This window comes from Podarcis pityusensis, assembly GCF_964106645.2.
Source record: "Podarcis pityusensis genome assembly, chromosome: 16".
NCBI classification, from domain to species: Eukaryota; Metazoa; Chordata; class Lepidosauria; order Squamata; family Lacertidae; genus Podarcis; species Podarcis pityusensis.
The window spans coordinates 30,390,484-30,406,309 of NC_138041.1; the positions used below are offsets into that span (position 1 = coordinate 30,390,484).

At 45.9% G+C, this 15,826-nt stretch overlaps 1 protein-coding gene across 1 annotated transcript in view; it reads right to left on the reverse strand.

Moving 5' to 3' along the window:
- TXNRD2 (thioredoxin reductase 2) overlaps positions 1-15,826 on the reverse strand; it is a 62,127-nt gene that overhangs the window by 44,435 nt on the left and 1,866 nt on the right. The window contains exons 2-8 of the mRNA XM_080985162.1: positions 11,422-11,487; positions 8,057-8,113; positions 6,906-7,050; positions 2,978-3,052; positions 2,678-2,753; positions 2,433-2,495; positions 1,547-1,617 (exon numbers count right to left, since the gene is read on the reverse strand). Coding sequence (XP_080841288.1) covers positions 1,547-1,617; positions 2,433-2,495; positions 2,678-2,753; positions 2,978-3,052; positions 6,906-7,050; positions 8,057-8,113; positions 11,422-11,487 — 553 coding nt within the window. The remainder of the gene's footprint in view (positions 1-1,546; positions 1,618-2,432; positions 2,496-2,677; positions 2,754-2,977; positions 3,053-6,905; positions 7,051-8,056; positions 8,114-11,421; positions 11,488-15,826) is intronic.

A 15,826-nucleotide genomic window follows, 5' to 3' on the forward strand; every position in this document is an offset into this window, starting at 1 on the left:
GCTCAAGGTCGTGTATGTGGTCCTCCCCATTTTATCCTCATAACAGCCCTGTGAGGTAAGTTAGGCTGAGAGGCCGTGACTGGCTCAAGGTCACCCAATGAGCTTCATGTCAGAGTGGGAGGATTTGAACTCTGGTCTCCCAAGTCCTAGCCTGACACCCTTAACTGTTGTACCACACTGGTTCAATCAATCATGCCATTTAACCAAAAAGTATTTAATAAAACAGAACCATTTCTCTCTCTCTATATATATATATATGCTCCTTGGATGTTGGAATAAAGTTTTATCTTATTTCTTATTTCCTTGGATGTTGACTTTCTCTCAACTGACAAGTTTTCCCATTACAGTGGTACCCTGGGTTACAGACACTTCAGGTTACATACGCTTCAGGTTACAGACTCCGCTAACCCAGAAATAGTACCTTGGGTTAAAAACTTTGCTTCAGGATGAGAACAGAAATCGTGCTCCGGCGGCACAGCAGCAGCGGGAGGCCCCATTAGCTAAAGTGGTGCTTCAGGTTAAGAACAATTTCAGGTTAAGAACGGACCTCCAGAACGAATTAAGTTCTTAACCCGAGGTACCACTGTAATAGCTACCACCCTGAAAATACCGCTCCTCCATCAAATTAGCTGTTACCAGTTTCCAATTTTGGGCTACCGCCCTAACAGAAAAGGAAACCAATAAACTCTGATAAAGCATCTTTATTGGAGCTTCTTCTAAAACTCTTCACTCACTGTCTACCACATATGTTGACTGCATATGGCAACATGGACCTAGTCTCCCACCCTCCCAAAATTTGGGGTGGCACTGAAATATCCATCTCAGAGCTAGATACCACCCATAAACCAATCTAAAAGAATTCTCTTTAAGCCCTGCTGATGAGGAAGGAAATGGAGTTCTCTCCCACACTTCTTCTGACCCATTTTTCTGAATCTATCCCCTTACTAATATCCTGTTCCCATGCTTGACATAGACAAGCAAGTGCCCCAGCAGATTCAGCCAGCAAAACGTTATATACAGTGGACCCTCCGGATACGAATTAAATTCATTCTGGGAGTGTCTGCAACCTGAAAAGTCCGTAGGCAGAGGCGCCGCTTCTGCGCACGCACACGGCACACAGAGCGCTTCTGCACATGCGCATGGCAAAACCCGGAAATATCCAGAGCGGTACGTAACTAGAGGGTCCACTGTACAGTGGTACCTTGGTTCTCGAATGGCTTAGCTGACGGACAAATCGGCTCCCAAATGCTGCAAACCCGGAAGTAAGTGTTCCAGTTTGCGGATGTCTTTCGGAAGCCAAACTTCTGACGCAGCTTCTGCTTGAGTCCAGGAAGCTCCTGCAGCCAATCGGAAGCCGCGCCTTGGTTTTTGAACAGTTTTGGAAGTCGACCGGACTCCCGGAACGGATTAAGTTTGAGAACCAAGGTACCACTGTACGTTCCTTCTTGCCCCTGGGATATTCCAGGCAAGGAACCACCGCAAACTCCCCATGCTCAGGGGAAGAAATGTTATCACTCGCGTGGAGACCTCGATCTGCGACACTTACGTTTTCCCAGGAGACTTTTTCAGCCAGAAGAGATCGTCACTCGTTATCCCATACTCCCGTGCTCCTGCGATCTAGGAGAAAGAACAAAAGAAAGGTGAAACCATCATAAGCAGACAAGAGCAAACCTGCCACATCAGGCCAAAGGCCCATCTAGCCCAATGTCCTGCTCTTACAGTGGCCAAACAAATGCCTAAAGGAATCTCTTCAGCAGCTCCTGGGTGTTTTCCATCCCCGATTCCTGGAAACTGGTGCCGAGAGGCACACTGCCATAATTTGCCCCTGCCTATCACCGGAATGTAGGGACGTGGGTGGCGCTGAGGGTTAAACCACAGAGCCTAGGGCTTGCTGATCAGAAGGTCGGCGGCTCGAATCCCCGCAACGGGGTGAGCTCCTGTTGCTCGGTCCCAGCTCCTGCCAACCTAGCAGTTTGAAAGCACGCCAAGTGCAAGTAGATAAATAGGTACCACTCCAGCGGGAAGGTAAACGGCATTTCCGTGTGCTGCTCTGGCTCGCCAGAAGTGGCTTTGTCATGCTGGCCACATGACCTGGAAGCTGTACGCCGACTCCCTCGGCCAATAAAGCGAGATGAGCGCAGCAACCCCAGAGTCGGTCACGACTGGACCTAATGGTCAGCGGTCCCTTTACCTTTACCACCGGAATGTGGCCCTCACAAGGTTGCCCAGAAGACCACGTGGCCCTTGGGCTGAGAGTGTTTACCACCACTGCCGTAGCTTGCAAATCAGGATCCATGGCTGGGTATAGGTGTGATCGCTTTCTCTCCCTTCCTTGTTGCAAATCTCCCGCTCCCTTCACTGTGGTTTGACAGCTGCACCGCCGCTAACCATGGTTGACACCAGCCAGGGTTAGATTAATGCAAAAAACTTACGTTTGTGGGATATTTAGGCCTTCCCCCCGTGGCAAGGACTATGTTTTCTGCTGTGAGCAATGTCTGGGGATAAAAAATGAAAATAAATCAGAAAGGAGAGTTTAAAGGAAAGAGCTGCCATCAAGCCCGAGCATGTGTACACTATTCAAAAGGATCCTTTACTGTATTTGCAAAACTATTAAAACTACATTTTATTTTATTTTCATTTTATTTAAAAACAAAGGAAATATAGCCAAGCAACTTACCTCTTTGCCTTTCATCAGCCCACGAATTGTGTGTGGATCCACAAAACTCCCTTTCAAGTTTAGGTATTTCACTTTCCTATTATAATGAAAAAAGAAAACAGTAGCTTCAATGCTACCCTATTTGTAGCACGATCCTCAACCTGATCCAGCCGATTCCTCGGTAGATCCAAATTGCCTTGATCTGGGATTCAGCTGGATCTGGTGCACGTCCTGACCTAATTACGTCTATTGGTAACACAATGGTTGATACTTATTAAGTAAAAACAGTTTGACCGTGTGAGAAAGAAGAATTGCATTTACTTATCCTGCAGCTGTACCCTGTGGCCCCAGTTCAAGGATTTGACGTAGTTTTGAACAGCTTTTGACATTGCAGACCTGGGAAGAAAGAAGAATAGGAATGTTATATTTGATTTAAAACAAAACAGGAGACGAAGAATCACAGAATACTAGAACTGGAACACGAGGATCATCTAGGAATGTAGGAATCTTTCACCCAACATGGGGCTCGAACCCACGAGATTAAGAGTCTCAGGCTTTGCCCACTGAACTATCCCTTGTTTTAAGAGAATAATGAGAGAAAGAGGCACATCTGCAAGATATTTTGTAGAAGACGTTCACCTGTCTGTTCTCTACGTATCCAGACATCTCTTAAGCAAATCATAAGCAAATTTGGCATGATGGTTTTTGTCTATGTTTTGATGCCATTTTGAATGAAGATTTCAAAATGGCACTGACGTTTGTTTGGTTTCCAAGCAACACCAGGTATGAGGCTGCAGTTTCCCATAACCACTTGTGGAAAAGGCAGTGTGGAGGCCACAATATGTGCAAAAGCGCCACTTGCAGTCATGGGCAAGTTACATGATGTCGCGCGTGCAAGAACCAAACCACAGTCCCCTCCTGGACCACCCAGCGGAGTGTCCAGCTGGCCCAGGAATATATGCTGCTTATTTATTTTTTATTTGAATAGATTCATCTATCGCTTAATTGGTTTAAAAAAAAACAAACAACAACCATGCACTTTACATAAAACCATCTAAAATATTCATTTTAAAACTCATAAAATTAATACATTAAAAACAAATTGGCATACAAATTTATCAAAGTACAAATAAAACCAGCAGTTCTAAAAAGAAATACACATAATAAACCTACAGTGGTACCTCGGGTTAAGAACTTAATTCGTTCCGGAGGTCCGTTCTTAACCTGAAACCGTTCTTAACCTGAGGTACCACTTTAGCTAATGGGGCCTCCCGCTGCCGCCTCGCCGCCGCCACCACGCGATTTCTGATCTTATCCTGAGGTAAAGTTCTTAACCTAAGGTACTATTTCTGGGTTAGTCTGTAACCTGAAGCGTCTGTAACCTGAGGTACCACTGTACTTGTTAAAATTGCATGTCGTAATTGCACGGCTGGGTAGCCTTGCCTAAGCAAAAAAGCTTTTTAGCCAGTGCCGAAAAATCATTCCACCAAGACGCTTTCCTTAATATCAATGGGCAGGGAGTTTCAGAGAGCAAGTGCAACACTAATATCACGTGACCCTTGCCACAAGGGCCAGTTTCCATGTTTCCATATGAGGTTGCATTATACTTTTTGTCCCTCTCTGCTAGCATCTTACTGGCAGTTCCCCAGGGCCTTAGCCAGAAGGGTCTTTCCCATACTTTGTACCTGATCCACCTGATAATAGACACGAGACCTTCTCCATCCAAATCCTGGTCCCTCCCTCCACTCTTCCTCAAACTTTGTCACTTTTTGGTCTCTAATTTTATAACTTATTTTTGCCAATTCTACATACTCGAATAATTTCGTCTGCCACTCCATTAGGGTTGGTAACTCTTGGGATTTCCACTTTTGGGCACATACGAAACAACTGCAGAAGTTTAAAAACTGTGGCAGGGCTGACATAAATCTAGTGATGTATATAGAATGTAATTAAGAAACTGCAATAGTGGATGTAAGGTGGGAAAACCGAAGCAGGGAAGTCCGGGTGCAAAACTGTGCAAGGTAAATAAGAAGATGAAAAAGGTTGATTGTAAAAGTTAAGTTTTATTTAATTTTGTTACGCTTTATTTAAGTTTGTTATGCTTGTGAAAAAATCAATAAAAAGTTTTTTTTTTTAAAAAAAAAAGCCTGGTCCCTCCCTAACAATGTCAGAAGCAGTCCAGCGAGTGGCACAAGCAGTCCAGCGAGTGGCACTGGCCACTCTTCCTCCTCCTAAGTGTCAGTACTGCCTTTGTAGAACTCAACAGGGAGCAGGCGGGAAGCAAAACCAGAATTAGTGGGCTCTGTCCATCATAGCACTGTCTCCACCTGTCCCTGTCTCCATCTTGTGCTGGACTTTCTCTCCTTCCTGCCGCACTGGTCCTAGTTGGCACCAGCCTCCACTGTCTTTTCAGAAACGGAACCCGGAGCTTCCCCACCACCCCACTGCTGATTTCCGTGCCTCCCCCGGTTCCATTCCCCCTCCTTCCCTTCCGAAGCTCCAGCCGAATTCTTTAGCACTCTGGATAATACAAGGCAGCGTTAGAATCCTGCTGTTTATTTTACCACGCTGCACAGTAACCGGCTTTCAGTTTGATTTATCTGCAAGCGCTGTGAGCTATTACTTAGGGAATGATTGCAAATCAAGACCATAAATAAAGGCACTCTTTTGGGCAAGGACGCAAAGCTGGGAACAGAGCAGGAGAAGAACCTGGAATTTCCATGCAAATATCCGAGTCCGTTTGCCCTGAAGGCACAAGTGTGGGTCCCAGATGGAGAACACCACCAAGCCTCTGTCCATGCAGCGCTTTCTCATTGGATGATAAGTACAGCCAGCGAGGGGCGTAGCTCTATTTGAGGGCCAGACAGAAACTCCCGGAGGGCCACATTCAGCCCCAGTCATGAGGTTTCCCTGCCTTGCACTACAAACCCACTAGGAGCTTTCCGTGGTGCTGAACCTGGAGCTTTCCAAGGTGCTGAACCTGTGCTGCTTTTTCCTGAACCCAACTTTCCTGGCCTCTATCTCCATACAACTGACTTGATCTGATTCGACTCCTCCTGCTGTGAATTTGCCCGATGCATCTGCCTGATGAGCTTTCGCTCAATTCAGGCCACATCTGCAGCATGCATTTAAAGCACTATTATACTACTTGGACAGTCACAAACTCCCCCCCCCCCGAAAGAATCCTAGGAACTGTATTTCCCCCTGCAGAGCTCCAATTCCCAGAGCGGTTTAAAAACCAGGGGACTCAGGCACTGTAACCCTGTGAGGAGAACAGGGGTTTCCTAACAACCCTCAGTGCCCTTAAGAAATGACAGTTCCCAGGATGCTTTTGTGGAAGCCCTGTTTAAAACGATATGGTAGTACCGTATTTTTCGCTCTATAGGCGCACCGGACCATAGGGCGCACCTAGTTTTTTGGGAGGGAAATAAAGAAAAAAATAATATTTCCATCCCGCTGGCTGTCTTGGCTTCCTCTTTAGCCACGCACAACCTCTCCAGCCGGGAGAGGCTGCGCGCGGCTTCGTTTTTAGCCGCGGGGCTGGGGCGGGGGAAGCCCGAGCTTCCCCCACCCCAGCCCCCAGAACAGGTCCGGGAGTGGCGGCAAGCATTGTGGATAGCTGCCCGAAGCCCGGGGAGCTCAGCGCTGCGCTTCCCGGGCTTCGGGCTGCAATCCGCAAGCCTTCGGAGCCCGGCGGGAACTCCCTGCGGGCTTCGAAGGCTTGCGGATAGCTTCCTGAAGCCTGGAGAGCGAGTCAGCGAAAGCCTGCATTCGCTCCATAGGACACACACACATTTCCCCTTCATTTTTGGAGGGGAAAAAGTGCGTCCTATAGAGTGAAAAATACGGTGTTTTAAATGTACAATGCAGATGTGGCTTAAGTCAGTCTAGGACTGCTGCCCACATCCTATCCCCATGAACTCCAGGCCTCTGCAGAACAAGATGCGAGGCATCGGGGCAGAGTATTGTGTGTATTGGACAGATTGCGTCCAGGTTTGTTATCCCAGAACAAATGACCACAGTTCTTAGTTATTCCAGAAGAAATGTGGTGTTCCCTCCATCACATATATGTGGAACACCATAAAGTAAGAATGGGGAATCTGTGGGCCTCCAGATGTTGTTAAGACTCCAAATTCCACCACTTCCAGCTGGCAAGGCCACTGGTCAGAGGTGATGGGAGTCGTAGTTTAGAAACAACTATAAATTCCCCCATCCCTTCAGTAAAGGAGATAAATGGGATTCTTTTTACCAGTCATGGTTCACAGGATAGGATACATTCCAGCCATAGCGCTGGGCGTCTTTGAGAGAACTTCCCAGAAGAGCTGCTTGGTGCATCAGCTTCTTAGGAATGCAACCAACATTCACACAGGTTCCACCAAGACCCCATTTGGTTCCTGCAGAAAAACAGAACAAACGGACGCATGTGTTCAGTGCCCCAGCCTGTCCTTAAAATGACATATATAAATATTGTTATTATTTGAATTTATGCTCCACCTTTCCTCCCCAAGGAGCCCGGGGTGTCAAAGAGATACACAACTTAAAGCAAATACAACACCATCTGAAAACAGTGAAAACTTCCTAAAACCAATCTGTATTTTGCTTCATATTGTTACGTGACACTCCAATCTTTCCTGAGCCGCTACACGAGATTCCAGTTGGTGTAGGCGTACCTTTGGCAATGAGGCAAGATGACGGCTATAGTGTATTGATCATATAAGGCTTATTTACACATTTATAAAATCATAAAATTGTAGAGTTGGAAGGGACCACAAGGGTCATCTAGTCCAACCCCCTGCAATGCTGGAATCTTTCGCCGAACATGAGCTTACTTATGGAGGGGCTCGTAGCAGCAGCACCCCAAGATGTGACAGCTTATTTCATAGCAGCAGCAACAAAAACCCAGCACCATCTTTTCTCTGCAGCCTATCCTGTGCTGCAGGGCACAACCCAGCTTAACTGTTCTTTTCTCTGCTTCCTGGTTACATCCCTTCTGACCCCATAGCTTCCCAGCTTTCCATTTCTACCTCAGGAAGAGGCCTCACATCTGCATTCTCACGCCTATTTCCTTTGATCCTGTGTTGTGTTAATGCCTAATCCTTTGATGCTCTGAACTCCCTAATTGTTTATCCTCCCCCTGGCCATTCACCTCACAAAGAAGTCTGTCCGACTCCATTAACACTTGTTGATTTTGCTAGGATTGCAATGTCCAAGGCACAACTCATGAAGCCGTTCCTGGGTTAGCTCTTCACATATGCTAATTCCAGGGGGTTGACAGCGGCTAACCCCTCTCTTAAATACCAGTTCGAATTGTATCCTAAACATTGATTAAACCCAAGCATTTAGCAACCACAGATCCATAACAAGATATTACATGATGATGATGACCGAATTGTTTCTTACCTTTCGGAGATGGTTCCACAAAATCTAACACAGCTACCTTCTTTCCAAATTGGGAAGCTTCAGAAATAAAAAGAAATCACACAATGATTTTAAAGGAAAGAGTAAAGCATCACTATTAGGGTGCCAATGTTGGGGGGGGGGAGGTTTTTGCTTTGGTGAGTTAGTTTTGCCACTGCCTGTACCCAACATCCACTGCACCTTACTGTAATCACAGCACATTCAATTTCATTTCACTGCATTCTCACTTCTAATTTGTATACCGCCTTTCTATATTACTGCGAATAAGGCAGTCTATAAGCAGAAGAAACAAACAAACAAACAAACAAACAAACAAACAAACAGAAAATACAATGAAGTCACACACATCCTAAAAATTTGACCCAATACAAAGAAGCACAGAAGCATAGCTATAAAATGAACAATAAAGTAATATCCAATAGCCCATTAGAATACACAATAACTTAAATTCAGAATACAGTAATACACAATAAATTAAATAACCAAGAGCTGGCCAAGACGCTGTTCCCTTATTTTCATTCTGAATTTCAATGAGAGTAACTTTGCTGTCACATTATGATGTTCCACAATAAATCAGGCCAGAGGTAGCCAATGTACTGTACTCTTCCGTGTATAAGACTAGGGGTTTATTTTTACTCAAAAACAAGGTTTAAAAACTGGGGGCGTCTTATACATGGGTAGTGAGTAGGGGTGACGGGTGACTGGTTGCAGCTGTGAGCTGCAGATTGTACCTGGCAAACTGAAGTGTGATTGGCGGCTGCGGCGAAGGGTCGCTTTGTATTGGCTGTGGGATATGGGTGTGTGATTGGTTGCTGCATCAAGAGCTGCTATTTACTTCCGTTGTTGGCGATCGGGTAGATGCTTGTAGCAGATGTGAGCGATTGTTAGAAAGTGGTGCGAGCAATTGCAATCGCCAGGCTAGTAATTTACTGCATACCCCCCCCCATAAAAACTCAACAACTCTTCTCAGTCCTCCCCCCAAAAAGTAACAACTTTGGGCCATTTGCTGAAATTGGAGTCCCCAAAATAGGGGGGCGTGTTATACAAGGGGGCGTGTTATACACAGAAAAGTATGGTAATCTCTCTCTGGATGTTTTGGGCTATACAGTGGTACCTCTGGTTATGTACTTAATTTGTTCCAGAGGTCCGTTCTTAACCTGAAACTGTTCTTAACCTGAAGCACCACTTTGGCTAATGGGGCCTCCTGCTGCTGCCGCACTGCCGCCACACGATTTCTGTTCTCATCCTGAAGCAAAGTTCTTAACCCGAGGTACAGTGGTGCCTCGCAAGACGAAATTAATTCATTCCGCAAGTTTTTTCGTCTTGCGATTTTTTTCGTCTTGCGAAGCACGCTGTCGGGAAAGTTTTGGAAAAGCTTCAAAAATCACCAAAGTCTTTAAAAACCTCAAAAAAGGCTACCACACCGCGTTCTATGAGTTGCTCCTCGAAGTCAAGTCGCAACTGTATTAACGGTGTTAAGAAAAAGGAAACAAACTTGCAAGACGTTTCCATCTTGCGAAGCAAGCCCATAGGGAAAATCGTCTTGCGAAGCAGCTCAAAAAAACAAAAAACCCTTTCGTCTAGCGAGTTTTTTGTCTTGCGAGGCATTTGTCTTGCGAGGTACCACTGTACTATTTCTGGGTTAGCGGAGTCTGTACCCTGAAGCGTATGTAACCTGAAGCATGTGTAACCCGAGGTACCACTGTAATTTCCATCAGTCCCAGCCAGCACAGCCAATGGTTAGGGATGACTGGAGTTGTGGTCCAACAAAACCAGGAGGGAACACTTTGGCTCCTGTGATCTACATTAAACACCACTGCTGCTTGACTCTTAATTGCAACCTCTGGGATGCGGCAGAGGGGCAAAGGGCCTCCATCCTCCGTCTCAAGCTGCTCTTTGCCTATGGCACCATCCATGTCTTCCTGCCCTTCTTCCTCATCTGACAACACCTGCCGCCCCAGCCCCAAGCCAGTCAGGGTAGTGGGAATCACAAGCCCTCCATTAAAGGCAATCCGGACAAGCAGTCGTCTGCAGCCCCACAAAGGAAAGGTGATCTAGGTTCCGCTGGACCACAACTCCCATTGTTCCTGACCATTGGTCATGCTGGCCAGAGATGATTGCAGTTGGGAGTCCAAAAACATATGGGAGAAACAGACTGGCTAATAACCCTGAGCTAGAGCAACAAAAGGATGCGGGTGGCGCTGTGGGTTAAACCACAGAGCCTAGGACTTGCCGATCAGAAGGGTGGCGGTTTGAATCCCCGAGACGGGGTGAGCTCCCGTTGCTCAGTCCCTGCTCCTGCCAACCTAGCAGTTCCAAAGCACGTCAAAGTGCAAGTAGATAAATAGGTACCGCTCTGGCAGGAAGATAAATGGTGTTTCCGTGCGCTGCTCTGGTTCGCCAGATGGCCACATGACCTGGAAGCTGTACACCGGCTCCCTCGGCCAATAAAGCGAGATGAGCGCCGCAACTCCAGTTGGCCACGACTGGACCTAATGGTCAAGGGTCCCTTTACCTTTAGAGCAACAAAAGCAACTGGGAGGATCACCCTCAGATGAGCTGCCAACTAACACATTGCAATAATGATTTACAGATGTAGACCTTGCTACAGCATGGTGAATTTCATTACCCCTTTTGGGCGAAAGGCCCAGGCAGAGATAATGTTGAGATAACTCAACCCAAGGAGAGCCCTGCTAATAATTCTGGCCGTAGTCCAGTACCTTGTTCTCAAAACGGCCAACCAGATGCCCACGGGAAGCTCAAAAGGAGGACCTGGGCGCCACAGTGCTCTGCCCACCTGAAATTCCCAGCAAAACAGATATTTAGAGGCATAGTGCCCCCAACAGTGGAGACAGAGCATAGCCATTGTGGCGAATAGCCACTGATAGACTATCCACATCTCTGTATGCCCTGCCTCCTTCCCTCAGGAAAACCTGATCTTTGGAGCTCAATCGGAACAAACAGCAATCGGGTTTTCTGTGGTTAGTCATTTGTTCCGATCTCAGAACCAAAGAGCAGGTTTTCCAGGGGAAGCGGAAGGGGAAAGGCAGAACCGCTTTGACCCATGCCTAGAAAAGTATGGTTCAAGTGGAAAACAGTTCAGACCACAAGTGGAAGTGTGGACAAGCCCTTTGTGCTTAATGTGGATTGTAAGCCCCTTCTTCCTCCTTTAATTCTTCCTTGTCTACACAGAGTCTTCCTCCTCTACCCCCTGCTCTCCCACAGTATTCGTATTCCATCGATTTATAGAACAGTGCTATGATGTTGAGTTTTATTCTTGACCCCTTTCACAATTATCCCTAGCAAAGTTAGGGCGCCTCACAACTGCGCATGATGCCATGAATTACCTTCTTTCGCGCAAGCAAGGCCGCCAGATCCTCCCCCGACGACTAGGAGATCATACTCGTACTTCTCTGAAAGAGAGAAAGGAAGGGAGATTTTTTCATTTATTTTTATAGCACAATCCAGGAGAGATAATGCTAAGTATCTGAAGACGCAGCCTGATATTTGGATGGTATATTTTGTTATACAGCTTAGGGCCCTCATATTTACGGGACTGCCTCTCCTGGTATGCCCCGCAGAGGACCTTAAGGTCCATGAATAATCATAGTTTAGAGGTCCTGGGCCCTAAGGAAGTCAGATTATCCTCCAAGGCCAGGGCCTTCTCAGTGATGGCTCCGACCTGGTGGAATGCTCTGTCCCATGAGACCAGGGCCCTGCAGGATTTAACCTCCTTCCACAGGGCCTGTAAGACAGAGCTATTCCGCCTGACTTTCAATTTGAATTTAGCCTGATCTTTTATTCCCCTTCCTTCCCTCCCCCTACCTTTTTTATGAAGATTACCCGCTCTGGGATCCCACAGCTAATTCTCCCCTGGTCTCCTCGCTGGCCCAAATAGGACTAATTTAGCCAGCTAGCCCTTGTGATCATCTAATGTTTATTGGATGGATTTTCCCCTAAATTGATTTTTGAACTTTGAATTTATTGTTATTCACGCTTTTATACTGTATTTTATGCTGTTGTATCACAATTGTGTTTTAAATTTGTTGTTAGCCACCTTGAGCCCGGTTTTCTGAACCAGGAAGGGCGGGGTATAAATAAAAAAATATTATTATTATTGTTATTATCTTGGCGGGGGTGGTTTCAGATTGCTCACCCTGTGGTACATGGAGTTGAACAGGTGCTGCAAACCTTTTGTTCTTCAGATGTTGCCGAACTACAACTCCCAGCATCCATAGCAAGCGTGGCCAATGGCCAGGGATGATGGGAGATGTAGTTCTGCAACATCTGGAGGGCCCAATGTTTCACACACCTGGAACAGAGCTTTCAGTAATGCCCTGGTTCACATATAACAGTTAACCATGGTTTAGTTTAACCATAGTTAAAGTCGACTGTCTGAACCACCCCCTTGGCTTAATTATGGTTTATTTACTATTACAAGGATTGTTCAGCGCAGTAATCTATGGTATCAGTATTTGGAGGGTCCCCGTCCCCAAGAATGCTCCTATTTTCAGCTGTAAAATTGTAGATGCTGTGAAGCATGTCACAAATCTCTCTCCCCTCTTTTTTTTTTGCTGAGCTTCAGAATGACAGACAGAAACAGAGAGAATCACACAGAAACTTCTTCGCGATGAGCCTGTTTGTGCTCTTGCAAGGCTGTTGCAACAGTAGAAAATATTACCTCAGCTTTCCCCACCCATTCTAGGCAGGAGCATGCAGGAAAAGTACAAAACAGCTCTAAGCAAGGACATCTCATAACCTGGCACTGAGAATCTAGAAATTTCCAAATCGAGCATGATGAGTTAGGAAAACAATGCAGAAAATAGATGTTTTAATTGCATTCTCAGATGATAAGTCATCATGAAACACAGGGAGACTCTTATGACAGGAGCTGGGTCAAAAGTGTCCCCAAATTTCCATCTGTTTATTTTTGCCGGGGAGAGGGAGACAAACCCCGCCTGTCACATATCTCAGTGACCCAAATGGTTATGAGGGAAGGGGGAAAACAGCTTTGTGGTCTGCGCTCTTTAAGAAGGCCTTGGGAATTGTTTGAGAGGGAAAAGGTTGTTTTTTTCTTGAGGTTTAGTTGCCAGACAGGCCGTTGTGCAAAAAACAAACAAACACCAAAGCAGTGATTATTTTTAAGCCTGACACATTATCGTCGCTGGGTGTACAAGGGAGGAAATGAAATATAGCCAAAAAAACCAAACAAAAAGAAACCGGATCAACCATCAGATTGCTGAAGTTTTCCTGAGAAGCACAGACAGTATCTGAATCCAGCCAGCCCTCCCCGAGTCGCCTCAGACGGCCCCCAGAATTGGCCAGATTGCATAACAACAAAGCAAATATCATAGAATCAGAGGGATGGAGGGAACGTTACAGGCCATCAAACCCAAGCTGATGTGACAGCCGGCTGCTTCCACTCCTGGCTTCCAAAGCAGACTGGTTTCTCTACTGCCTGTCTCTCACACCTTTAGCATCTTCCCGGCAGGCAAAAAGAGGGAAGAGAAAAAAAGGTAAGTAGGATGGATTGATAATAGGTTGGACATTCCCTAGGTTATGGGGTGTGGCAGCTCAGTAACAAGGTGTTTATTTAGGGTGTGATTCTGTTTGCAGTTCCTATTTTAGTTTAGGGAAGCTTTTTAATGTTTAATAGATTACAGTGGTACCTCGGGTTACAGACGCTTCAGGTTACAGACTCTGCTAACCCAGAAATAATACCTCGGGTTAAGAACTTTGCATCAGGATGAGAACAGAAATTGCGCTCGGGCGGTGCGGCGGCAGCGGGAGGCCTCATTAGCTAAAGTGGTGCTTCAGGTTAAGAACAGTTTTAGGTTAAGAACGGACCTCCGGAACGAATTAAGTACTTAACCCGAGGTACCACTGTATTGTATTTTAATATTCTGTTGGAAGCAGCCCAGAGTGGCTGGGGAAACCCAGCTAGATGGGCAGGGTATAAATAATAAAAATTATTATTATTATTATTATTATTATTATTATTATTACAGTGGTACCTCAGGTTAACTGTTCTCAACCTGAAGCACCACTTTAGCTAATGGGGCCTCCTGCTGTTGCCACACCGCCGGAGCATGATTTCTGTTAGTGGAGTCTGTAACCTGAAGCGCATATAACCTGAAGGGTATGTAACCCGAGGTACCACTGTATTATTATTATTTTAGGGGAGGGCTGCAGCTTAGTGGTGGAGCACCTGGTTCACATTGTGGAAGGTCCTGGGTTCAAATCCCCGGCATCTTCAGGTAGGGCTGGGTGAGACCCTGGAGAGCTGAAGTCGGTCAGTGTATAAGACAATACTGAGTTGGATAGACCAATGGTTGAACTCTGTTCCTATGTACTTAGTATTATCAGAATAACCGTCTATTAGATTTCTTACCTATCCTTCACTGCAAGGTCCCAGGGGAGGTGAAAACAATGCAAAAATATAAGATTAAAAAAATATAAAAATGCAAGATTAAAAACGGTTAAGACAGTTGGCAGTCAAAAGAATATACTGCATTTCAGGGGGGGTGCAAAAGAATCTCCCCTTGCAAGGCTGATCTCTATAAACACAGACTCAGGCTGTGTACACACATTACACTTAACACATATGGCTTTCCCCAAAGAATGCTGGGAACTGTAGTTCACCCTCACAGAGCTATAGTTCCCAGCAACCTTAACAAACTAGATCCTTTGGGGTGAGTCAGGTGAGTCAGCTCAGAAGCAGATCCTGCTGTGGTTCGAAGGACCTCCTCCCCCCCAATTAGCAATGTTGATAAATACCATATTCAAATTGCTACGATCTTTTAAAAATGGGTCTAACTGTATTTTGAATGTTGTACCACCGCAGTGACTGGATGGGTGCTCACATCAAGGAATCCCCCCACCCCCAAAAAAGTTTTCCTGAATACAACGGGTTTTTTAAACTTGATTGTTGCTCAGTTTTATTACTTTTGTACTTGATCGATTAAAGATTAAAGTTGTGAATTGCTCAGAGACAGTGGTTAATTGGGCTGTACAGTGGACGTTCAGGTTGCGAATGTGATCCTTGTGGGAGGCACGTTTGCAACCCGCAGCGGCATGTCTGCGCACGCACGGGTTGCAATTCGGCGCATCTGCGCATGCACAAAGAATTATTTAGCGCTTCTGCGCATGCGCGACCGCTGAAACCTGGAAGTAACCCATTCCGGTACTTCCGGGTTTCGGCGGGTCCATAACCCGAAAAAACACAACCTGAAGTGTCTGTAACCCGAGGTATGACTCTATATGAATGCGCCAACAAAACAACAAATTTCCCCATAAGCACAGCATAGTAAGAGCCATTTGACAGTGGAACAGACTGCCACAAGAAATAGCGGACTCTCCTTCCTTGGATGTTTCTAAGCAGAGGTTGGATGGACATCTGTTGTGTTTTAAACAAGCTGAGATTCCTTCATTGCAGAGGGTTGGACTAGATGACCCTTGGGGTCCCTTCCGACTCTACAATTCTATGATTTTGTATCAGGTAAAAGGCAAGTCTACAATAGTTCTCCCTGACATCTACGCAGGAAGATTTATTTGCAATAGTGCATCTAGTCATGTTAGTGAACACTTGCAGTTTGAAGAGCTACAAGACAGAAACAAGTTGATCCCTGCGGTAAGAACTAGGCCTTGCCACCCGGATAAAGTAAACAGTAATGCTTGGAACAACCTCTTTGCCTAGTCAGCTGGAGCGAGTGCGAATCACAGCCAAGTAATCAAGCAAAGAGCCGAATTACA